Source organism: Phoca vitulina, unplaced genomic scaffold (genome assembly GCF_004348235.1).
Source record: "Phoca vitulina isolate PV1807 unplaced genomic scaffold, GSC_HSeal_1.0 scaffold71, whole genome shotgun sequence".
In the NCBI taxonomy this organism is placed as follows: domain Eukaryota; kingdom Metazoa; phylum Chordata; class Mammalia; order Carnivora; family Phocidae; genus Phoca; species Phoca vitulina.
This window is the reverse complement of record NW_022589774.1, coordinates 2,109,054-2,134,400: the sequence shown is the minus strand read 5'-3', so window position 1 is coordinate 2,134,400 and position 25,347 is coordinate 2,109,054. Positions and strand designations below refer to the sequence as shown.

At 37.5% G+C, this 25,347-nt stretch overlaps 1 protein-coding gene across 11 annotated transcripts in view; it reads right to left on the bottom strand.

The window, feature by feature from the left end:
- Nucleotides 1–25,347, bottom strand: part of SYT14 (synaptotagmin 14) — a 204,858-nt gene that overhangs the window by 47,133 nt on the left and 132,378 nt on the right. For all 11 annotated transcript variants that reach the window (XR_004297971.1, XM_032393166.1, XM_032393164.1 and 8 more), the window contains one exon: nucleotides 20,790–21,239. Coding sequence is in view for 10 of the 11 variants with exons in the window: in XM_032393166.1 (XP_032249057.1) it covers nucleotides 20,790–21,239 (450 nt within the window). In the remaining variant the exon portion in view is untranslated. The remainder of the gene's footprint in view (nucleotides 1–20,789; nucleotides 21,240–25,347) is intronic.

The following is a 25,347-nucleotide window of genomic DNA, read 5'->3' as shown; positions in this document are numbered from 1 at the left end:
GAGGGGCTGAGGGGGAGAGAGAATCACAAGTGGACTCCCTGCTGAGCACTGATGCAGGGCTCGATCCCAGGACTGAGATCACCACCTGAGCCAAAACCAAGAGTTGGACGCTCAACCAACTGAGCCCCCCAGGCACCTTGACACAAATTTATTTTTATACAATTTTGAAGTAGTTCCAGAATCCCTGAGCCACTTCTGTACAACATGCTTCAGTCTGAAGCTCCTGCCATCTGACTGCACCATCCTTCTTCCTCAGCATGTTTTCAACTGGCACATTGACTGAAGATTTTCACCTGGCTCACAGACTGCCCTTTTACCCAACCTCCGACTTCAGGTGCATTCAGTTTCTACATGAATAACCCCTGGGCACTAAGTTATTTGATTTTTTTTCATTCCTACTGATTTCTTCCTTCCAGTCTCATCACTTCTTAGATCTCAGCATCATCAGAGGCTGCTGGTAGGTCCTCACCAAAATTAGGAAGTAAAAATTCCAGGTGCTTAATTAAGCACAAGCTCTTATCCATGTGATCTGATCATTCAGTTCTCTCACAACATCACTGACTGGATCTCCAGTCTCTTGACACCATATTCGCTGGCCCCTTTCTGTCCTCACTTCCTCCTCCATCAACTTATAGCCCAAGATTCATCATTTCAATCATTCTCTTGCCTTAAACTTCCTTGCTTCTCTGTCTATTCAACATACCTGACTGGCTAGCAAAATGCTAACCTTGGATGAACTTGACAACTCCCTCACTGTACTGGAGGGATGATCACACAATGGAGTGGATTGTAACCTTGTCTGGGCCATCATCTGGTTATATATATAATCTTGTTATACTTCTCTAATAAATTTATTTTTCCAGTTTCTCAATGATTATAAACCTTCGGTTCTAAAATCACCTGACCCCATTTCTTTTCTCCTTCCTTATTTTTGCCTCCATCTATACACACATACATCTGTGTAATCTTCCTCAGTTTTCCTCCAAAATATCTACAAACTTTCTTACATCTAAATCCTCTGCTTCTTTCTTCCCATTGTTGTAAGAGAAAGTATCTCTATTTCAGACCAATTTCTCCATGTCTGGATTCTATGTCCTCAAACTTTCTTAAAAAGATATTGCATGTCTCTATTTCTCTCATATCCTAAATATCTCTCTTCACTGGATTCTTCTCATCCATATTTAAACATGCCTAAGTCTCACTCATATTTTTAAAAAACTTTTTTTAGATCCCAAACCTTGTTCCAGATACTCTATTCTCTTTCCCCTTTCTCTATCTTTTCCCCATTCTGTGTCAGACTTGGTTAAAGAGTTTTGACTACATTAGCATCATATACTCAGTTCCCACTCATTCCTGAGCTCATTATGCTCCCACTGCTCCACCAACATGACTCTTATTAAGATCAACTGGTGAGACCTTCATGTTCAATCTAATCGGTGTTGAGTGTCATCTTAGTTAACCATGTAGTAACATTCAATACAGCCAATCACTTTCTGTTTGAGACCCAATCCTTGGCTTCGGTGATACCACCCTCTCTCTCTTTTTTTTTTCTTTCTTCTTCTTCTTTTTTTTTTTTTGCTATTCCTCTTTCTAATTGTGACAAGGACTGCTAATTGTCCACAAAAATCTATTTTCCACTTCCTTCTGGGCTCAAGGCTTCCATATTTTCCAGCTTCTTTTGGGGTCAGGTATGGACATGTGACTGAACGTGTAATGTAAGCAGAAAAGACACAGGCCTGAACCTTCAGTCACTGGGTAAGCCCCCTCTCTATCTTCCTTCCCCCTTTCTTATCACCTGGAACCCAGAAGCAATGGAGATCCAGCTTTGAACAGTCGCATGACCGTGCCCTAGAGTAAGAGCCGGTGAAGTACAGCTTGTGGGCCAAATCTGGTCTGTGGCCTGTTTTTCTATGGCTTGGAAGCTAAGGATAGACTTTACATTTTTTAAAGTTGTAAAAAAAAAAAAAGACGATGATGAAGAATATGACAGAGATCCTACGTCACTGGCTAAGCCTAAAATACTTACTTTTTAGCCCTTTACAGAAAAAAATCATGGACCACTGTGCTAGGGGACAGGTGGCAGAGCAACACCAGGAGACAAAAATGGACTCCCGGATGCGCGTGCAGAACAGAGGTTCCCCTTATCTTACCCCACGGGCGGGCGACCATCTGGGCCCATCTGCACGGCCAGGTGCGACCGGGGCACAGGGGAACTGATGTAGACCTCCTGATGCTAACGCTGCTGCTACGTCAAGGCTAATTCAATCCTTACTGCCAGCAGGTGTTACGCTGCGGCAGGCGGATCCGTCAGCTAGAAGTAGGTCAAATTCTCTGCCCCTTCACAGTTAACAGTCAACTTCGGTGTTAACTATCTTTCTTTGAAATAACATACAGTTTTTAAGGGGCATTTGGGTGGCTCTGTCGGTTGAGCACCGCCTTCGGCTCAGGTCATGATCTCAGGGTCCTGGGATCGAGTCCTGCACTGGGCTCCTTGCTCTGTGGGGAGCCTGCTTCTCCCTCTGCCCCTCCCCTTGCTCGTGCTTTCTCTCTCAAATAAATAAAATCTTTTTTAAAAATTTAAAAAAGAAATAACATACAGTTTTAAAAACTGAGAATTTTTAGAGCATTTAGTCCATTTACATGTAATGTTATTACGGAGACATTGTCTTTTGTGCTTTTTTCTTTCTTTCTTTTTTTTTTAGGGAGAGAGAGAGAATCTTAAGCAGGCTCCATGCCCAGTGCAGAGCCCAATGCAGGTCTCGATTTCACAACTCTGAGATCATGACCTGAGCCAAAATCAAGAGTTGGATGCTTACGAATCGGCAAAGAAGAAGTCAAACTCTCACTTTTTGCAGATGATATGATACTTTATGTGGAAAATCCAAAAGACTCCACCCCAAAACTACTAGAACTCATACAGGAATTCAGTAAAGTGGCAGGATATAAAATCAATGCACAGAAATCAGTGGCATTCCTATACATCAACAACAAGACAGAAGAAAGAGAAATTAAGGAGTCAATCCCATTTACAATTGTACCCAAAACCATAAGATACCTAGGAATAAATCTAACCAAAGAGGCAAAGAATCTGTACTCAGAAAACTATAAAATACTCATGAAAGAAATTGAGGAAGACACAAAGAAATGGAAAAACGTTCCATGCTCACGGATTGGAAGAAACAATATTGTGAAGATGTCAATGCTACCTAGAGCTATCTACACATTCAGTGCAATCCCCATCAAAATACCATCCACTTTTTTCAAAGAAATGGAACAAATAATCCTGAAATTTGTATGGAACCAGAAAAGACCCCAAATAACCAGAGAAATATTGAAAAAGAAAAGCAAAGCTGGTAGCATCACAATTCTGGACTTCAAGCTCTATTACAAAGCTGTCATCATCAAGACAGTATGGTACTGGCACAAAAACAGACACCTAGATCACTGGAACAGAGTAGAGAGCCCAGAAATGGACCTTCAACTCTATGATCAACTAATCTTCAACAAAGCAGGAAAGAATGTCCAATGGAAAAAAGACAATCTCTTCAACAAATGGTGTTGGGAAAATTGGCCAGCCACATGCAGAAGAATGAAACTGGACCATTTCCTTATACCACACACAAAAATAGACTCCAAATGGTTGAAAGACCTAAATGTGAGACAGGAGTCCATCAAAATCCTAAAGGAGAACACAGGCAGGAACCTCTTCGACCTCAGCTGCAGCAACTTCTTCCTAGAAACATCGCCAAAGGCAAGGGAAGCAAGGGCAAAAATGAACTATTGGGACTTCATCAAGATAAAAAGTTTTGCACAGCAAAAGAAACAGTCAACAAAACCAAAAGACAACCGACGGAATGGGAGAAGATATTTGCAAATGACGTATCAGATAAAGGGCTAGTATCCAAAATCTATAAAGAACTTATCAAACTCAACACCCAAAGAACAAACGATTCAATCAAGAAACGGGCAGAAAACATGAACAGACATTTTTCCAAAGACATCCAAATGGCCAACAGACACATGAAAAAGTGCTCAACAGCACTCGGCATCAGAGAAATCCAAATCAAAACCTCAATGAGATACCACCTCACACCAGTCAGAATGGCTAAAATTAACAAGTCAGGAAACGACAGATGTTGGCAGGGATGCGGAGAAAGGGGAATCCTCCCACACTGTTGGTGGGAATGCAAGCTGGTGCAGCCACTCTGGAAAACAGTATGGAGGTTCCTCAAAAAGTTTAAAATAGAGCTACCCTACGACCCAGCAATTGCACTACTGGGTATTTACCCCAAAGATACAAATGTAGGGATCCGAAGGGGTACGTGCACCCCGATGTTTATAGCAGCAATGTCCACAATAGCCAAACTGTGGAAAGAGCCAAGATGTCCATCGACAGATGAATGGATAAAGAAGATGTGGTATATATATACAATGGAATATTATGCAGCCATCAAAAGGAATGAAATCTTGCCATTTGCAACGACGTGGATGGAACTGGAGGGTGTTATGCTCAGCAAAATAAGTCAATCAGAGACAGACATGTATCATATGATCTCACTGATATGAGGAATTCTTTTTTTTTATTATGTTATGTTAATCACCATACATTACATCATTAGTTTTTGATGTTGATATGAGGAATTCTTTTTTTTTTTAAATTTTTTATTGTTATGTTAATCCCCATACATTACATCATTAGTTTTAGATATAGTGTTCCATGATTCATTGTTTGTGCATAACACCCAGTGCTCCATGCAGAACGTGCCCTCCTCAATACCCATCACCAGGCTAACCCATCCTCCCAACCCCCTCCCCTCTAGAACCCTCAGTTTGTTTTTCAAAGTCCATTGTCTCTCATAGTTCTTCTCCCCCTCCGATTTCCCCCCCTTCATGATATGAGGAATTCTTAATCTCAGGAAACAAACTGAGGGTTGCTGGAGTGGTGGGGGGTGGGAGGGATGGGGTGGCTGGGTGATAGACATTGGGGAGGGTATGTGCTATGGTGAGCGCTGTGAATTGTGTAAGACTGTTGAATCACAGACCTGTACCTCTGAAACAAATAATACGTTATATGTTAAAAAAAAAAAAGAAGAAGAAGAAGATAGCAGGAAGGGAAAAAGGAAGGGGAGGAAATCAGAGGGGGAGACGAACCATGAGAGACTATGGACTCTGAGAAACAAACTGAGGGTTCTAGAGGGGAGGGAGTGGGGGGATGGGTTCACCTGGTGATGGGTATTAAAGAGGGCACATTCTGCATGGAGCACTGGGTGTTACATGCAAATAATGAATCATGGAACACTACATCAAAAACTAATGATGTAATGTATGGTGATTAACATAACATAAAAAAAAAATCCTAAAAAAAAAAAAAGAGTCAGATGCTTAACCAACTGAGCCACCCGGGTGCCCCTCTTGTGCTTGTTATTTTTTTTTTTCTTCCTACTTACATATTTGATTTTTAAAAATCAACTTTTTTAAAGAATAATTTACATAGAATGAAATCAGCATAGCAATTTTAAGAGCACAAGCTCAATAAATTTTTATAAATGTACACATTTTGTGTGTAACCACCTCCCAACCAATATAGAGAACACTTAAATCATCAAAAAGTGTTCCACTGTGCCTCTTCCCAATTAATTCTCCCACCCACAACAGGCAACCACTGATCTGATTTCTATCACTATCACTTTTAACTTCATCTAATTGTAATCATATGGTATATACACTTGGGTATCTGCCTTCTTTTGTTCACAGCATATTTTTGATATCCAACTGTATTATTAGTGCTTATTAATTTTTATTATTGATTTGCATTTCATGGTCTGACTACTCAACATTTTCTTTTTCATCTGTTGTGGGTACCTGGAATGTTTCTAATTCTTGGTTAATAAGTTTCTATGAAAATTCAAGTACCAATCTTTGATGAAATTTTTTCATTTCTCTTACATAAGTACCTAGGAACTTCTGGGATACATGATAACGGTTAATTTAAAAAGAAATAAAGTAAAAAAAAAGTAAAAAATAAATAAATAAATAAAGTGATTGTACTATTTTACATTCCCATCAACAGTGTATGAACGTTCCAGGCATTCCATAGTCCCAGCAACACAGTCTTTTTGTTGTTAGTATTTTTGTTAGTCTTTTAAATTTTAGACATTCCAGGGATTGTATTAATAATATCTCCTTGTGGTTTTAATTTACATTTTCCAAAGACAACCTTTTTCATATGCTTATTAGTCACGTGCATACTTTCTTTAGGGAACTATGTGTTCAAATGTTATGCCTATGAATTATCATATTGTTTATCATTCTATTATTGTGTTTTAAGAGTTTCTTATATATTCATTTTTTAAAAAATTTTTGAGAGAGAGAGAGAAAGAGAGAAAGAGAATATCCCAAGGAGGCTCCATGCCCAGTGTAGAGCCCAATGCAGGGCTTGATCTCACAACTCTGAGATCATGACGTGAGTTGAAATCAGAGTCGGACACTTAACTGACTGAGCCATCCAGGCACCTAAAGAGTTCCTTACATATTTGATACAAGTCTTCTGTCAGATATACGTGTTGGGAATTATTTTCTTCTACTCTGTGAATTGACTTTGTTTTTCTATACATAACAATACATTTTCTGAAAAAGAAATTAATCAATCCTACTTACAATATCATCAAAAATAATAAAATACTTAGGAGTAAATTTAACCAAGGAGGTAAAAGATCTCTAATCTGAAAACTACATGACATGGATGAAAGAAATCAAAGACACAAATAAATGGAAATGTATCCTGTATTCATGAATGGGAAGAATTAATATTGTTAGAATTAATATTGTTAGAATTAATATTGTTAAATGGAAATGTATTCTGTATTCATGAATGGGAAGAATTAATATTGTTAGAATTAATATTGTTAGAAATTGTTGATACTACCAAAAGCCATCTATGGATTCAATGTAACCCTATAAGATTCCAATGTCATTTTAAACATTCCTCAAATTTATATGGAACCATAAAAACCCCAAATAGTCAAAGAAATCCTGAGAAAAACAGAAGGCTTACACTTCCTGATTTCAAGCTATACTATAAAATTATAATAATTAAAACAGTATGGTAGTGGCATAAAAACAGACCAGAGGAACAGAACTGAGAACCCAGAAATAGACGCAAACATATATAGCTAGCTAGTATTTGACAAGGGAGCCAAGAATACTCAATGAAGGAAAGACAGTCTCTTTAATAAATGGTGATGGGAAATTGGATACAGGCATACCTCATATACACATGTATTTGTATAATCTCACATGTAAAGCCTAAAAACATTCAACTCACAGAAACAAGACAGTAGAAGGTGGTTGCCAGGGGCTGAGGGGTGTAGGAAATGATGAAATGTTGGTCAAAGAGTACAAACTTTCAGGTATAAAATGAATACGTTCCAGGGACCTAATGTACAGCATGGTAACTACCGCTTACAACACTGTATATTGTGTACTTGAAAGCTGCTACAGGAGCAGAGCTTTAATGAGCTCACCATAGCACGAACAAGACTGTAAGTACATGAGGTTAAAAAAAAAAAAAGTGCTAACTTTATTGTGGTAAGCATCTGCCCTATATGTGTATCGTATCATCACAATGTATGCCTTACACTTACACATTATGTCAATTACATACCAGCAAAGCTGGAAAAAAAGACAAAAATCTCAGAAACAGGTAACAGGCATAGTTAGACCTGTAACCTGTGAGTAAGATTCAAGCCAGCTAACAAGAATTCAAGAGAGAGGCCAGGAATTTGTTGGTACCATGGATAGTTCCATGGCTCAACTGGTTTCTCTGTCTTTAAGGTCAGAAATTATACCTAGTTGCAATACTCTGAATTTTATACTTGGTGGCCATTTTATATACACTTGGAAAAGATAAATATCTCAATTATTTGTGACATAGAGAATGGCCGTACGTGATGTATTACTGGCCAATATAAATTAGTTGCTAACATCATCATTATCACCGACCTCACTCACTAAGGGACAGTCAAGTGATCATTAATTTACAAAAATCTATTATATCCAAGCAAGATGAGGAGGGCATCCTCATGGATGAGTGGCATATCAGCCTGGACAAGATAAGGACTGTGTACTTGCTGGCGGTGGGGCAGAATATATGAAGTGGTAAGAGGGAACCCGGATGCGCAGCCTGGTGGTGGCTACCAGATCCAGCACAGAATGAAGAGGCCATTTCCAAAGAGGGGTGGCCTAGGCTGGCGTGTAAGGGCCCTCCCCCCACATGGGTAAGGAGGACATCCCGCAGAGGGTATTGATGGGTAACACAGAATGGGCTCTCAGAGCCTCAGCAGGGTGAGGGCATCCATTCAGAGACGTGAGTCAGTATGAGATATTAGATCCTAAATAAGGTGAGGATACTTCCACAGAAAGGTGGTCCAGTATGGGGTGTCACGGCCCTAGCAGAGTAAGCCAGGTGTCCCTGCAACAGGGTGGGGGTTGGGCGGACTGGGTGTCAGAGGTCAAGCACAGTGAGGACTTCTATGCAGGAGGAGCAAACGGACACAAGGATTTGGAGTCTGAGTTTGGGAAGAAGGGTATGAGAATGGAGTAGGAGATGGCTGCAGTGGAACCCGAGTTACAGTGGTGATTTCATGGTAGCAGTAAGGGAGTGATGATGTCTATGATATTAGTACAACTAGTATTTACTGAGTGCGCACTAAGTCCCAGGTACTGTGTAACTGCTTTATACACATTAAAATCTTAGAGACGCTGGCACCAAGGCATTAGGAAACGATGATTTCAGTTTAAGTTTATGAACACCTTCAAGTTTCAAATTTCCTCTCTTAAACTTTAAAATGGTAGTAACAATTCTCTTATGCCACAAAACAGACTATCTGAAGATTAGTTCTGATTCAAATGTTGAATGTTACAAATAATTTAGTGACAAATGAAACAGCAAGGTATGATTTCTATGTTCAATATAATGTGAATATAGAAGGATATTTCTGAGAGTCTTTAATGCAACTTCATAATGAATTCTCCAGTTACCTGAATTATTTCACATGATGTTATTACTGTTTTTTGTTCATATCCTCACAGAGCATTCAAAGCAGTTCCCAGGAAATGAAATGTTAAGAGCTATAGAAATAGCAGTGCTTTTTATTTCACTTTATCACGATGCATACCACTTTAGAACAATTTTTTATACTATTTCCATTTTACAGTGTGATTTCAGGATGGTCTAGGTGGGACTACACTATAAAGATGGCCTTGAGGACTGTTAATAGGCCACATGGCATATTTTCCCAAATTCAGGTTCCTAAAAGACCAATGAGGCCCAGGAAGTGTTGAATTTGCCAATTTATGAAAATTTACTTCTAATGTCTTCAGTGCCATGATAAACTTTGTTTAAATAAAACCGAATTCAAAGACAATCTAATCTATAATATTCTAAGGTTACATATAATGAATGTTTTTTGACAAAATAGTTTTTTCTTATGGCCATAATGACTTTAATCCCTTTTAAGATGTTTTTCATCTTTTTCTGTTCTGAAAATATGTCAAGCTCCTGATGAATCAAGGAGATAAATAATTTTAATCTTATAATAGATCTGAAATATAAAGTTTTGAAAGAAGCCAAAGGCAATGAAAGTTAACACTTACTAGTGTGCATAACAATTTCTTCCTATTCAGGCCTATTTCAAAATAATTTATAAAAATCCAATTCTCATTACAAGTATTTTAAACAAAACCATTTGTATTAAAGGTGAATTTTAGTAGTTTAGTTGGTTGCAATTTGAGCAGATAGTTTGGGGAAAAAATTTTATACTATTAACAAGTCTTACAGTAGAGTTTTCTTAACGATATGGTTAGTTTCGTGTTACATCTTATCAGATGTCAAAACTTGGCAAGGACTCATTTTAGTCCTATGGCTACCCAGGAACTAACAGGAGAGAGTAAGATGTGGACATAAGACAGATTCTATAGGGCAATGATAATCAATGCTACTCAGGCACTAGTGTCTCTGTCTTTTTAAAGGTATGAAGAACCTGGCCCTATTCCTTTAATATTTTGATTCAACAAGTGGAAGCCTATTCACCTTTATTTTAAAAACTCAAGTCATACTAATGTAATCAGGATTGAGAATCATAATTTTCAGAATTTAGCTCATAGCCAATTAAGCATATCAGAAAGACAGTGTTTAACACAGAACTCAAGATTCCTAAAACAGTACACAGAGAAGTATGCCTAATTCTAAGGTATTATCACATTGTTTAAAATAGGATTTCATCCATGGTATGTCCAATCACTAAAGTTTTAGGGCATATGGAGAGGGAGAGAAAACTTCAGCAGGCTGCACGTCCAGTGTGGGCCCAACATAGGGCTCAATCTCACAACCCTGAGGTCATGACCTGAGCTGAAATCAAGAGTCAGATGCTTAACCGACTGAACCACCCAGGCGCCCCTAGTGAATTTTATTTTTAAGAAATTTAAATAAACATTATACTGGACTTTAGTCATCTCCATAGTATTTATTCATCACTTCTTTCTAATAGTGAACATATTCCTTTCCATCCCTTACCTAACGTAGTTTGGGAGGTGATCCACTGCCCAACTCTAGGGCTTAAGCTAAACAGTAGAGCCCATCCCTGTGATTGGTTCTGGGATGGGCAGGTAACCTAATGAGACACAAGAAGTTTCAAGAGGGCAATTATGTGAAACCTCATTATGATATTGACACATGGAAGACAGGGTGGGGGGGTTGGGGGGGCAGTGGAAGGAGTAGAAAGAGAGAGAAACCAGGACTTTAGTGGTACTATTTGAGTCACTGGATCAAGCCAGGCCTGAAGACAGGATTACTCTCTGGATGGTCCGTTACTGCTCAAGCCCCTTCCCAGTTCCCCCCATGCTTACATACTCTTTCTCACCAAAAAAAAAAAAAAAAAAAAAAAAAAAGACTTTTACTTTCCTCTTTTCCAGACTGTTAATGTTCCTTCTTATTCTGAAACTTGAAAAACACAATGCAGTAATTTTTACTTACGGACTAGCACCTAATGAAGATTACTACTGAATTAGAACACTAAATTTATCCGCACATGAATAACACCAAATTAGTTAACAGTGTCAAGTTCCTATATGTGCCAGACGATGTTTTAAGTTCTTTCCATGGATTATCTCCTTTAAGCCTCACTAACATTTCTGAGGCAGCTATTATTGTTACTATCCCCTTTTATGAATGAATACACAAGGCACAGAGCGGCTGAGTATTCACCGAAGAACACAAGTCAGGAAGAGGTGGGGAACTAAGATGTGAAACCAGGGACTGCAGAGCCCTCTATGCTCCCAACCTCAAAGCCACACCGACCCACCCAAATGCAAATATAAACTTGGTCTTGGATGCCTAACAAGTTTGACATTAAGACTGTAGATTTCCACTATCTGGTAATTCTTTAATCTTTTATGAAAAATCACAAACGAGTAGTATAAAGAAACATTTTTTATAACGTGAATACAGCTTAAGGGACAATGCCAGCGTTCATTTCAAAGTAAAATATAACCCCCCAAATTAAGCTAATATGAAAAATCTACTTATAATACATGCTATTTTCCATGAACTAGGTATCTTATTCCTTGAAAAATGAACTAAAGTTTAATTAGTTCACTTTATTTTTAATTGTAGAATAAGGAAATATTAAGAGATATATAATTTTGATTATATAAATTATATACTTTGACGATACAACATGAGAGAATTTAAAAACTGTGTGTACCAAACTTACTCAGTTTTCAGTTCCTATCAGCTCTATCAGCTTTTTCTGCTAGAAAAAATGTAATCAGTACCATTCTAGTAATCAGCTGCCCAAAATGACAGATTATAAAAAGACCACTATAAACCAGTAAGATACAGCCTATATAAACAATTGCAGGTCTAAGATTAGATAAAGGAGGGATAAGACATTATTTTTTGTTAGATAAGAGAGTACCTTTTTTTTTTTTTTTTTGAGAGAGAGAGAGAGAGAGAGCATGAATGGGAGGGGCAGAGGGAGAAGCAAACTCCCCAGATCGCGGAGCCTGCGGCGGGGCTCCATCTCATGACCCTGAGATCAACCACCTGAGCTGAAATCAACAGTCGGGCGCTCAACCGACCGAGCCACCCTGGCACCACGAGAGTATCTTTAAAAAACAGTAAATGATGGCAGAATGATTCAAATTAAGGATAACCTATTTCATTTCAAGTTAACAACTAATACTTCTAGTCTATGAAGGTTTTCCTGTAGCTCATTCATTTACTCATCCCAACCTTGTGAAGTAGTCAGGTCACATACTCCAGTCGTATCCCTGGCGCTAATATATACACTAGGGAGAATTAGGCTTTTCCCAAGAATACCTCTGCATGCTCAACACTTAGAAACATGCATTTCACTTGAACAGGAGCTTCCAGTAATGAGTAAGCACACACGGCATATGCAGGACAACCATGCTCATTTTTGGTGATAGAAATCACTTAAATATATCTGCCTAATAGAAACAGCATCAGGAAGTGATATTCAGGCTTATCATGTACTATCATTTTTTTGACCAGAATTATTCTTTGCTCTGAATAGAATTAAGTAAAATGTAACTGTCAAATGGAGATATTTTCTGGCTCCTTACAGGTCCCTATAGAGTCCATAGAACAAATGTGATAATCAGACTGAAAACTCACTAATAATAGATTTCCTTTAACTTTAATTTTTAAAAATTCAGTTCCCTTGTCCTAGGCCTGATCAGTATTTAAACTCGTATTCCATCCCAAGAACATTTATGTGTCAAATGTAAAACTGTTTTTCTAAATTAAATTTCAAATTTTCTAATGAGAAAAACATTTTTGTAATTAGTATTTATCAGCTCTCTTTAAATTTGCACTGTATGCCTAAATAGGCATTACTCTAGAAAAGTAGCATTAAACCCTGTCAAGTTCAAAATAAATGTCCCAGCAGATAAAACCACAACTCTTTTGGGAGATGCATCCTCAATACTATTAATTCAGATGAAAAGACTATAAGCAATATTATTGCTACTGGTCGGTTTAAAAAATATATTCTGATAAAATACATTTTCATATCTACCATGTTTCAAAATTAGTACCACTTTAATAATTTTTCCAGTGAAGAACTTACTATTTTAAATTATCTGTCAAGACTTTAAACATGAAAGTCCTAAAATTGAGGATTTGGGTTTTGAAACACATCTGCCCACTGGATACTGCCCTGCTATTTAATATGAACATGATGGGGGGAAATGACTAAGAAAAAATTAAATGTTGCTTCTGTTTGCTATTTCTTTTATCTGTAAAAGGCAGGCCTCAAGGACAACCTCACTCAATGTTATTGTTCATTAATTATCAGCCACCGCACCACATAAACAACATGCACAGTGGCTATAACTCTTCCATTATTGTTCAACAACCCAGAAGAAAGGGAATTGCTCACGATAATGTACTAAAGCGCACCTTTAAAGGGAAGTGCATATAACTCCTGGTTGGTATTAACGAACAAGGTATGTATTCAGGATGTCCACCATCTAGACCCTCCAAAAGAATACTTTTTAAAAATAGCGGTCAATACTTATAATTTGAATGTTGAATATCTTTCCATGATGTTTCTATAAAGTACATTACATTATCCCCTCTTGCTAATGCACTTTAGAGTGTTCTTAATTATAGAAATATGCTGCCCTCTTGAACCTAAATTTAACTGTGATAATCCTTATTCCACTCTAAATTGATCAAATAGTACTGTCTTCCCATAAAGCGTTTGTTAATTTCTCTCATTAGTATTACAAATAATTGAAATCAGTATCTTGGAAAAGTTAATTGCATAAAATAAAATATAGGAGAAAAGGAACACAATACCTGTACTTTAAGCTTATTCTTTAATTTTCTGGCTTTAGAAAAAAAAAAACAAACCACGAAACAAGAAGTAAGTATAGGTTGGTCCTCAGTAATTTATAGTTTAGCACTTGGATGGTTCAACGGAATGAATCCCAGTTGAGCTGATGTTCTTTATTCCCTATACTCCATATACAAAATAGTAACCACTGAAATTTCAGTTTTTCCCACTCAATTTTTCTGCATGTTCAAAATTTGAGACATAGGGTTTAAACTTGATTTCTTTTTGTCTTGTAAAGTAAGATCTGATTTAAACGAAAAGCTTCCTTTTATGCTCTAATTTAGCTTCTTTCACTGAAAGATTTATCTGATAACAATTCTTCATGTGAGACTAGAGTTATTCCTCTCCACTGATAATATATGCTCACCTACTTTGAATAACTGTCTCTAAATAGGTCTGTAACTATTTAGTTTTATACTAAAGTGAGCCATGAGTCATATTAGTGTTATCATCTAGGGACCTAAATTGCACACATGCAGCTTTCCCCTTCATGTAGTAACTGTTAACTGTGATCATCAGTTTATCATGAAGTATCTACTTTAAATTGCTTTAGGATGAAGAAGTGTAATCTACATTTAGAAAATGTAAATTTCTGACAAGGTAGTATGTGAATGTAGTGAATATGAAAATAGGAGAAGCCAAGTTTTAAAAGACATTTGCTAATAGTACAGACTAAAGTATGATTCTTAGAGGGACACACATTTCAATTACAGAGTATGGCCGATAATTTACCTGTCTTAATAATAAAAGTCACAGTATAAATATCAAACTAAATTAATTTAGTCTATTAACAAAAAAGATAGGCTATTTTTGAGATACAGGAATTTTAGGAATTAAAGGTTGAAACAGCAAGTACCTAAAAGAAGATCATCATTTCAGTAAGTCATGAGGAAGGCTGATCACTCTAAAAGACTGTGGCATTAAACTCTTGAATAGGAAATAATATAAACATATATGTCCCTCACTGATTATTTTTTAGGAGTAATACTTCATGATGTGTTCCTACTTAATTACTCTAAGATCATGCTTATTGGATTCTAGGTCATAAAAGATTCCTAACAGGGCTATTTTAAGGATACTGGTACCTGTCAGGGAATAATGTTATATGGATCTTAGTAAGAATTTTAGAACTACTGGGTTTACCTGAACATGTTAATAAATCAATTTAACAAGTATTCACTGAACACCTATATTCTAGTTCTATGAAAAGTTAAGTATAACTAAAACCATGTAAGTCAAACACACAGACTCTATTTTCAAAGTATTTAAAATCTAGAAGGAAGACACTGAACAAGTTCAATAACAAGAAAACATATGACTGGCTGCAGAAACAAGCATCAGAGGCAATAACTCAGAAATAATATGGACCACACCCACCCACTCACCCACCCTTCCAACCAACATTCACACAGCAATAACCAGGACTCCATACTTGGTATACAAAGACAGAGAAGATCAACTAATTTAAATTTGTATCAGAAACAATCTAACAAATTTCTATAAAGATGGGATTTAAATTAGACTTTAACATCTGAGATTTAAATAGATTCAAATTATAATCAGGACTGACATTTTAGAACAATCTAAATGAAGGTGAATCCCTGATGATATTGGCCAGCTCTCTTGCTTTAACATTCATTCCGTTATTCTCTGTACTTCTTCACTATCACAAACTTCCATCACGCTCCTCCTTTTCTAACTCTTCACTATGCCTCTGGTCCTTCTGATCTATGATAAACTCCTCCAGAACTTTAGTTTCTTCTCTGAACCCCAACATCTTACTTCAACCAAAACCCAATTCTTCCCTGAGGATACATCATCCTCTGCAGACTTCTCATCCTGGCTATTCCCTCACACCTAAAGTGCCTTAGGGTCAAAAAGCAAAGTTCTCTGCTGCTTTCTCAAACATTCCTCCTCTGAATTTATAGGGCAGAATAACTTATTTTTCTTTAAGGTTTATGTCATCCTGTCCTCCTAGACAGTCTGTCCTGGACATTTCCTCTTCATTCCTTGAGAACAATAATCTTTAATTCAAACTTCTTTTACACTTCAATTTCTGCCAGTATCTTTTGTGACTTCAATGTCCATGTGGATAACCTATCCACCAAGAACCTGGCCTCTCCTGACCAACTTACCCATCTCCAGTGATTCTGCCTCCTATTCCTCTCAGATGCCCACTCTGGACCCTTGCCATCCACCGCATTAACTGAAAGCAGTCTTCTCTCTAGTCACATTCCCCTGTCATGCTGTACTTCTTCAACTCCTCCTCTCACATCTGTCCCTTGATATCCCTGGGATTTTCAGTCCACCAACCTTTCCTTCCCCTGCCTATCAGTCTCTTTCTCTCTTCTTCACTTCTTTCTTCAACTGAGATTTCATGATCCAAAATATAAATACATGTCTTAAAAATACTCAACATTTTTGCCTTTCTCTTCATCCCAGACATATCAAATAATGCCCATCTTCAATTAGCAACCCCATATTGTACCTTCCACCAATGATGACATCAATGGCGTCAGTATTTAAGCATGTTCATGTCTCTCCTAACCTCAAAAAATCTTTCCTAAAGCCCTACTTTCCAAAAACTGTCTCTTCTTCCTTCCTATTTTCATAGCCAAACTTGGTGTAAAGGTTGTCCACATGATTGCCACTCTAGTTTGGATTTTGCCCTCACTACCCCACCCAAATCTGTCCCTCTAAGGCTACCCATTACTGGCATATCCTGAATTCAATAAACAGTTTTCAATACTTAGATTATTGGTTCCATTAGAACCATTTGACAAAGTTGATTAGTCCTTCCTTTATAACTGATTCTTGGCTTCTGTGATATTTTGCTATCTCTTTCTTCCTACCTTACCCTTCCTTTCACCAGCCTTTAAGTCTTAGAGTTCCTGAGGATCTTCCTCACCCCTGAGACAAGCCCACCCACTCCCATGTCTACTTACTACAGATGCTATGCATTCACACAGAAATATAACATGGAACCAGACTTAATGGAACACAGACATCTGGGTGCCTATTAAGTACATTTAGCATTACAATTTCATCATGTTTTCTGTAGGTCGGAAGGCCATATGGGCTCAGCTGGGTTCTCTGCTTAGGGTCTCTCAAGACTAAAATCAAAGTTTCAGCTGGGCTGGGCTATTACCTAAAGGCTCTGGCTGAGAATCTACTTCTACGCTCCTTCAAGATGTTAGCTGAATGCAGTCCTTTGCAGTTGTAGGACCGAAGCCCGCATTTTCTAGCTAGTCACACTGTGTACATCATGCTAACTAAATACTGTCTGTATAAGGAAGGGTTGTGTATGTTCATGAGAGACAGAATGAAGTCTCATTATTAATGAATCATAAGAAAAAATCTACATTACTATTAAGAAATCTAGTAAGTTGACTAAGAAATACAACTGGACTGAGGAAAGGAGGAAAGGCTATTCCAGGCAGCTGTTACACACAGGAATGCAGAGCCAAAAATGCAGGTGAAGAAGGTAACTGGGGTTCTACACTAGGGAAGAGTACCATATGAATGCAGCCGAGTATATGAGAAAAATTCCAATTATAAGAGGGCTGTACCACGGTAGGAAGGGTAACTGCTAACACTCTAGCTGTTGAGTATGGCTTAAGAGATCACTAAAACAAGTAACTAATAAACCCTACGGCTATTTCAACATTTATCAGTCAGGGTCCTATTTGAAAACCCTGGAAGCTAACTCGAAGTGGAATAGTAATTTACTAAAGGAATCGGGATGACTAGAGAACAGGCTTATGGGTAAACTTCTCAAAAACAAAACCTAAAGCCGTCCTGCAGAACTGGCCTGGTGAGGAAATTTTGCTGCTGCCCCCACTGGACACTTCTGTGCCAAGGTCTTTTCTCTCCTACAGCTGTCACTGTCTAGCACCAATATTGTTTCTGCACCAGCAAAGCTATTTCAGAATTTTTACTGACTCTGAGGATCTGATTCCTCCACCATCAGCCTCATGCAGACATGAGGTGAGCGCAGCAGCCTCTTCTCTGTTCAGTCCGCACTGAGGTTTCCAGGAAGATAGTTCATATTTTCTCAGTTAATAACGAGACTGCCCTCCCTAGCTATCGGTCAGACTGGGAAGTGAACTTTATGGCTTACCCCGGTTGGGGCAGGGGGGGAGACTAGTAGCTGGGGCTTTCTCAGACATTAGGAGATGGTTGAAAAGATAGGGAAGAGTAAGAAAACATAATCAGTGTCCGAACAAAATGTCATACATTTAGCACACAAAACTCATCTAAAATCCACCCATTTCTGTTCTTACCTAACGCCTTTCCCAATATAAACTAGTAGAATTGGAATATCAGAGATAGATGGACATTTGGTTTAATTCCCTCATTTTACTAATGCGAAACCTGATGCCTAAAGTGATTAGATCATTTATCCAAGGTTATAACCACAACTAGTGGAAAAAACTCATGTTTTTTTCAACCCTTTGTATATTTTCCATCATTCAGTGATCAAACTGTATCTTTATCTTAAAGTTCAACTTAAATCCTACCCTACGGAAAATTCAGGATTTAGTTCTCAAAAAGTCTTTGGGTGATAGTGGTCACTTTTCTCTCAATGTACTGATTTGATCAGTTCCTGAAAAACTAGCTATAGAGCTAAATGTTACATTGTAGAATTCTATTTTTCTATTATTAGCCATGAAGGTAAACTATAACTAGGCTTCAAATATGTTTTAATCCGAGTATATAAATTTTTTGGCTGGATTAAAACTGTCCCTTGCCAAAGGCTAATATTCTTGCAACAACAACAAGTAATTATTTAAAAGCTACAAGAATAAATGTCTCATTATGAAAGAACTTCTCACTCATATATTACATTTTACAGAATTAAAGCTAAAATCACCCATGTAATCTATAATCACATGATTTCTCCATATCAAAACTTAAGCAAAGGGAACATTAATACTGTAGCATACACAGAACATACACATTCTAGTAGTATTTTATTATGATAAGACAAATGATAGACAAAATTATGAATCTTGACCTCACAAAACTGTGGTGTGAATTGCTTCTGGCACAGAATCCAAAACAAGCAATGAGATTTTGAGAAGATAGAACAGGAAAGAAGATAAGAGAGAAGAACAATTAAACACAGGCATTAAATTTGGAAAGTGTGGCAATGTAGAGAAGAAATTCTCCAAGAGCAGAAGATGGTTTTATTCAGATTTAAATGTTATGTCTTAGAAGCTGTTTGTCCAGCACTGTCTTCTTTTTGTGAACATGCCTCAGAAATTTATTGTACTCGTTGTCAGAAATACAGAATCTATGACCATAAGCTAATACATGTACTGTAGGTGTGTACAGAAATAATTAAGTTTGACCAGACATAAAACCATATCATTTTCTATAGCTTCATTTTCATTGTGAAATGAATATAATTACTACAGAACTGGGAATGGATAATTTGAAGTAAATAAACACAAAATACATACCTCGTGATGACACAGCCATTCTCTTTTAATTTAAATCAGGTACTTCTCTAAAAGAATGTATTTTCCACAGATTAACTAGTCATCACTCAGACCAAATCATGAAAATGTTTAAAATCCTATTAAGAATTGCAGACTATTCAAATTTTATTAAAAATATCTTTTTCCGTCTGAAGTATTGCCTGAACTTTCTTTTCTCTCTCCTCTGATAAACTGATAACTATATTTTTAAAAAGGACACTTCCCCAAAATGGTAATTCTGCAACTTAAAATTATAACAAGTTATCAATAAAGGCTATTATCCTACAAACCAATAGGGATATACTATATTTACTATCACCTTTTGGTTTTAAAAATGTTGAAATCATGTAGCTAAAATGGTATGGTGGAAAAAAAAAAAACAAACCCGTCTATTGTAAATGACTGTCCTGTAAGATCAAATGTTATCTGGTATAAATTCAGTGAGGCTCTGATCTTGGATTTGTGCTTACACCTTTAAAAGCTTAAAAACAACTCTAAAATACTATACTTTTACTTAAAAATATACATCCATTCTAAAATCTCCGTATTTGTATTATAAAAATGCTTTTAATTCAATATAACCCAGAGAGGAATAAATATAATTCATAATTTACATTTATAGCATATCACAGATTTTCTCATAATCTAAATAACTATGTGGCATAATGTATCTCCCCAGTTTAAAGAAGTTGTTCAGCTCTCCTGTGCTTTGCAATGTGGGAATTTAGTTAAAAATATGGAGAGAGAGAAAGAGAGAGACTTGTATGTGATCAGAACATGGAGGAAAAAAGAGAAAAGGGAGAGCAGCTCACAGACCAAACTTAAGTATTCTCCCAGATATACTGCAAAATCTTTGCTTAAGAAGGGTGCAGAGTATAACAAGGCCAGGTTTTCTTTTGAACCTTTAAAAATAAGTTCACAGGAGTTCTGGAAAGATAATCAGTCACGAGCTGGGCAGCGGTACATATTCTATAAAAGCAAATAATTTCTGCACTATATTAAGTAAGATACGGGGCTCGATCTTGCTAGAGCCCTTCGTTTTAACCTGGAAAGAAAACAATAAATTCTACAAGGCATTCACTTGATGTCATAATTAATCATCTAATAAATATATAACCAAGGAACAAACGTGTAAGACACAGCACCAGACCCTGTGAAGGATAAAATACATAAAATGAATCACATATAATCTTCAAGGGCAACTTTTCCAGAAGGAGGAAAAACTATACCTACCTAGCTGGGGCTTAGAAATTTTGTAAAGGTATGATTATCACATGCAAAAAAAATTGAGAAAGTTGTTGGGTTGATCATGGCTTTTAAAAATTATGTATATGTTACACAGCATGACGTAAACCGTCTTCAGGCTTTTTGATCAGATACTCACAGAATGATTGTAAGAAGGCTCCAATATCACAGGTAATGACATTTTCCCTTGAAGATTCAATTTTGTTAAATAAAAAATCTTTTCCCCCACAATCTTTTCTTTTTTCATGCGATGTACACCATATAGTCTAAACCGAACTGCATAATTTCCAATCATCTCAGATTCAACGTGATTAAATTTGAATGTTTCTGTGAAGACAGGGCATGGTCCTCTCTGGATGCTGGTTTTTGCTCTCTGTTTCTTTATAGGTAGAAGAACAAGGTGTACTTGCCATGAGTTGCCACCTGTCCTGTTATGTGTTGGGATATCTGTGACAGCCGTCACTGTTACCAGAAGCTTCTGTTCTTGGGAGTCATAGTCAAAAGTCACATCCAGTGTGCCGTATTTAGCTTCTGGCTCAGGATCAAAAGGTTTAGGAAGCTGTGACGATGATCCTTGAGCTGACATATCCTGAAAAAAGCAAATTTAGATGTTTTCAGTTTTTAGCTCTATCATTTAATCTAGCATGTAAATAAACACCTGATATTTCTTTAGGGAGATGATGTGAAAACTGTCTTGATTTGCTGTCAGAAAGAAAGAGTAATTAATGGTCAACTACCATCAAAAGCGACTCTACAGGGCCAGGGTGGGAAAAGTGGTAGGTTAAACTCACAAACTTACTGTAACAAAGACAAAGAATATAGTATCCCCCATCACAATTTTGAGAAAGCTGGATATATGTCTTCATGATGAGAACTGAAAATATATACTTCAATGTGTATCTCTTTTTGTAGGAAACTACTATATTTTACTTCCGACATTATAAACAACACAACTGACAGCTCAGTATTAGGCTGGCGAGAGAGATAACATAAATACGAGTGTAATGCCATCGAAAAATCTGGTCCCATTTAAGTCTGTTCTAAAACGCCTCTATCTGTAATAGAATGTAAACACATTCAGGCTTGGAAATCAATGGAAATGTGAAACATGAAAGGATAAATCCAAAGGCCTCAAAAATATTTGCAGCTAAACACTTATTTTCCATAACACACACACACACACACACACTTTTTTACACTTTAACTTTTAATCTGAGTTTAAAACTATGTATGATTTCTTAATGTTAATTACTGCTGAAAATTGCTGACCACACATTTCAAAAGTTCAAGAAAGACTGAAACTATACATTTTGATTATAAGTTTGAAAGAAATTATACCCATTCTACCTGGAGCTGTCTCAGATTCCTGCCAGTCTAACCCTCTGGAATGTAACAGGAGTGTTGGCTAGTTACCAACAATGCCAAACCCAGGTCTCTGACCTTTCAACTATAACCACTTTGCCCCTTCAGGTATTTTAATGAATCTTAAATGTTTTTTATTTTGAAATGTGGACCAATTTTGCAATTTTCTAACTGTTGCTGAGCTTGTTCTTAGTGCCTATGGTAGCAGTCACTAAACTATTAGTCCCAGTCTTCCCTTTTTGCATTTCTCAGAAGACCTACCTGAGTTTTAGGCAGAAAAACACTGCCTGGCAAGAGCCTGTACTTCCATACTTGCCTTATGGCTGATATGCTCATGAGACTCAGCCTTGGTCAATGGGAGGCAAACAGAAGTTACTTCGGAAATGTCCAGATCAGGTTTACACAAGGCATTACTAGCCCTTCACTCTTTCTCAGTCTTCCCACAAGCAGATACGCAGGTAGGATGTGGCTCTGCCTGGACCAGGTGGACTAGGACAGTATTCTAGGGGACGGCAGAGTGACAAAACCCAACAATGGCATCAAAACCCTGGGTCCCTGAATGATGTTGTAGAGCAAAGCCACCTACTCACACTGGACCCTGGACTGTCGTTAAATGAAAGGCAATCTTTGGTGGTTTTTAGCCACCGCAATCTTTGGTGGTTTTTAGCCACCGTATTGGTCTCTTCTTAAAGCAGTTTAACACGTACCTATTATACTGTGTGCCAGGCCATAGTTTAGGTGGGGAGGGGGGGTGCAGTAGAGAACCAAAAATATTCAGGTCTTTTACCTTATAAATCTTACACGTCTACTTATGGTGACCTGCTTGGTACCACGTTATGAAAAGAAAGATAACAAATGAAGAATACTTGGGGAGAGGCAACAAACTCTTAAAGAAGAATTCAGGTTTTTTTTAAACGGAATATGATGAAATCAGGGTAACGTATTCTTACTCTGTCAAAAAAACTGACAGCCTAGAGAAAAATGGTTTAATGTATGCCACTTCATAACTGGCAATCAAAGATGATTAATTACATGGCTTTGATTTTTCAATGAAATGTTTTCTAAAATAGTATAATAGCTAGGATTTTCAAGGTAGTAAAAAATTTCATAAGGTCCTAGAGAGGGTTAAAAGGGGGGAGCCTTACAGATAAAAACTAGTATTTGTGTTCTGTAACAGACAACTAGAAAATAATTCTTCCTTTCAAGGTGTCTGAATTAAAGTTTTGAATCGTTGTTAGCGAGCAACAGGTAGTCGACAGTCTGTGACCTCCTTGCCAGGGAACTTTCCGGAACCCTATTTCAGTTCAGTCATGTATGTGGATGGACTCTAACATAGCTATATCCTCGATAAACCAAGAAGAAAGTAAGAATTTTCTATTTGATAAATAATATCTATTAAAGGAACAGTAGGAAGCAAAATAAACTTGAAAAAACACAAGACTGGGCTTTGTACTAACAGGCTATAAAAGCATCTAGTTATTGATATAATCTGCATTTGCTGTATTGTTTGAATATATTCAATTCTGCTGTAGAGACACAAAACAAGCAGCATACAAGAGACTCATCAGTGTTAACAGAGAGCAAGCTGGCAGCTTCTGAAATATGGGCAAAACTCAAAGGTTGTATTAACTATAAATCATGAATAAGGAAGTAACTTGAGAGACAGGCAAAATTCAGAAGATACAGTAACTACAGATATTAACTAAGTTAATAACTTGGAATCTATGCCAAAGATAGACATAATAAACATATTATAGAACAAACGAGCACTACCTTGAGAAAGGGGTGTGAAGCCCACGCCATGATCACATCACCTCTGAGCTAACAGTTGTGTCACCCACGTGTTCCTTAAGCAGAAATGCAAATAAAAACGCTAACTGGCAAGTTTCACTGATGACCAGGAGTACCTGTCCCTGCATCTCTCCCAGAAAACAAAGTTTTTGGCCCTTGGCACCCCTGTTCAAATCTCGACTCTTGGGGCACCTGGCTGGCTCAGCCAGGGGGCATGTGACTCTCAAGCTGGGTGGGGGTCGTGAATACAAGCTCCGCGCTGGGTGTATAGATTTACCTGACAAAATCTCAGCTCTCGCCCTTGTCATCAGACCGCATAAAGGGAACACTGATGGGGCAGAAAGAACGACAGGGACATATGGGCAATACTTACATCAAGGCTCACACGGTGTGTTCCTGCCACCTGTACCTCCTGGCTTCCTATGCTAAGTGTGTTAACACCTGGCTCATCTTGCTCCTCTTACTTCTTTATATTTGAAATAGATTAAAACACACACACGTACATGCACACACACACACACACACACACGTAATCTAAGCATCTGAATTTGGTCCACAAGTCCTCCGAAATAGCTTGTCTGGTGGTGTACGGGGAGGGTACAGATGCATCGAAGTAATTTCCCACACAATGACTTAGGTCAAGAGGGGCAACAGGATCTAGTCGGTAAGAGCACTGTGTGCGGTCGCACCTGGGTTTGGATGATAGCGCCACCACCTGAGAGGCGCGTATGTGCGGGCAAACTGCTTCCCTCTCTGAGTCTGAATGTTTTCGTTTGTAAAGTGGAAATAACTTCCTGAAGATGAGGTTACTAACATGGAATGTGCTGACTGTAAAGCTTATAGCAAAATCTCTGGCATAATCGTGGCCAGCCACTGTTGTTGTTAATTCCACGATCCAGGCTTGGCTGCCGGCTTGCCGGCCAGCTCTGGGGCGGGTAAGCCTATACAAGTGTTCTCAACATGTTCAGGCACAGGGCACAGGGAGGGATTCTTGGGGAAGATCGTGGAATCCTGATGGATTAAACTTAAAATACCAATGTGGAATTTTCTTCTAAGTTAGATACTATATTAGAATACTAGAAATAGTAGAAAAGTAGTAACAGATAAAATGTGTTTTTAGAAATTATATAAGAAAAACTTAAAATTAAGGGAATTCTGTTCATAGCTCTACTTCCATTATTTAATTTTGGTGGTAGATGAAAATTCACCCAGTAAGAACACTGACACACTACAGTATTATGAAATGTTGTCTGGGACAAAAGTTGTAAAAACCTGCAATCTGAAAGAAATAAATCCTAAAAGCACATACTACCTAATGGAAACCTTTAAATTACCTTTACCGTTTTCATCATAAAAGGAAGATTAAAACAAATCCTTTCTAGAACATGGAGAGACTTCAAAAGTTCAACACACCTATTTTTGTTGTTATTTTCACATTTTTGCTTCAAAATAGGAAATAACTTAAAACACAAACAACGACTCTAAACACATGATGCCATGCATTCAAGTTTCATTAGTAAAGCTGAACATCACTTATCCCTTCC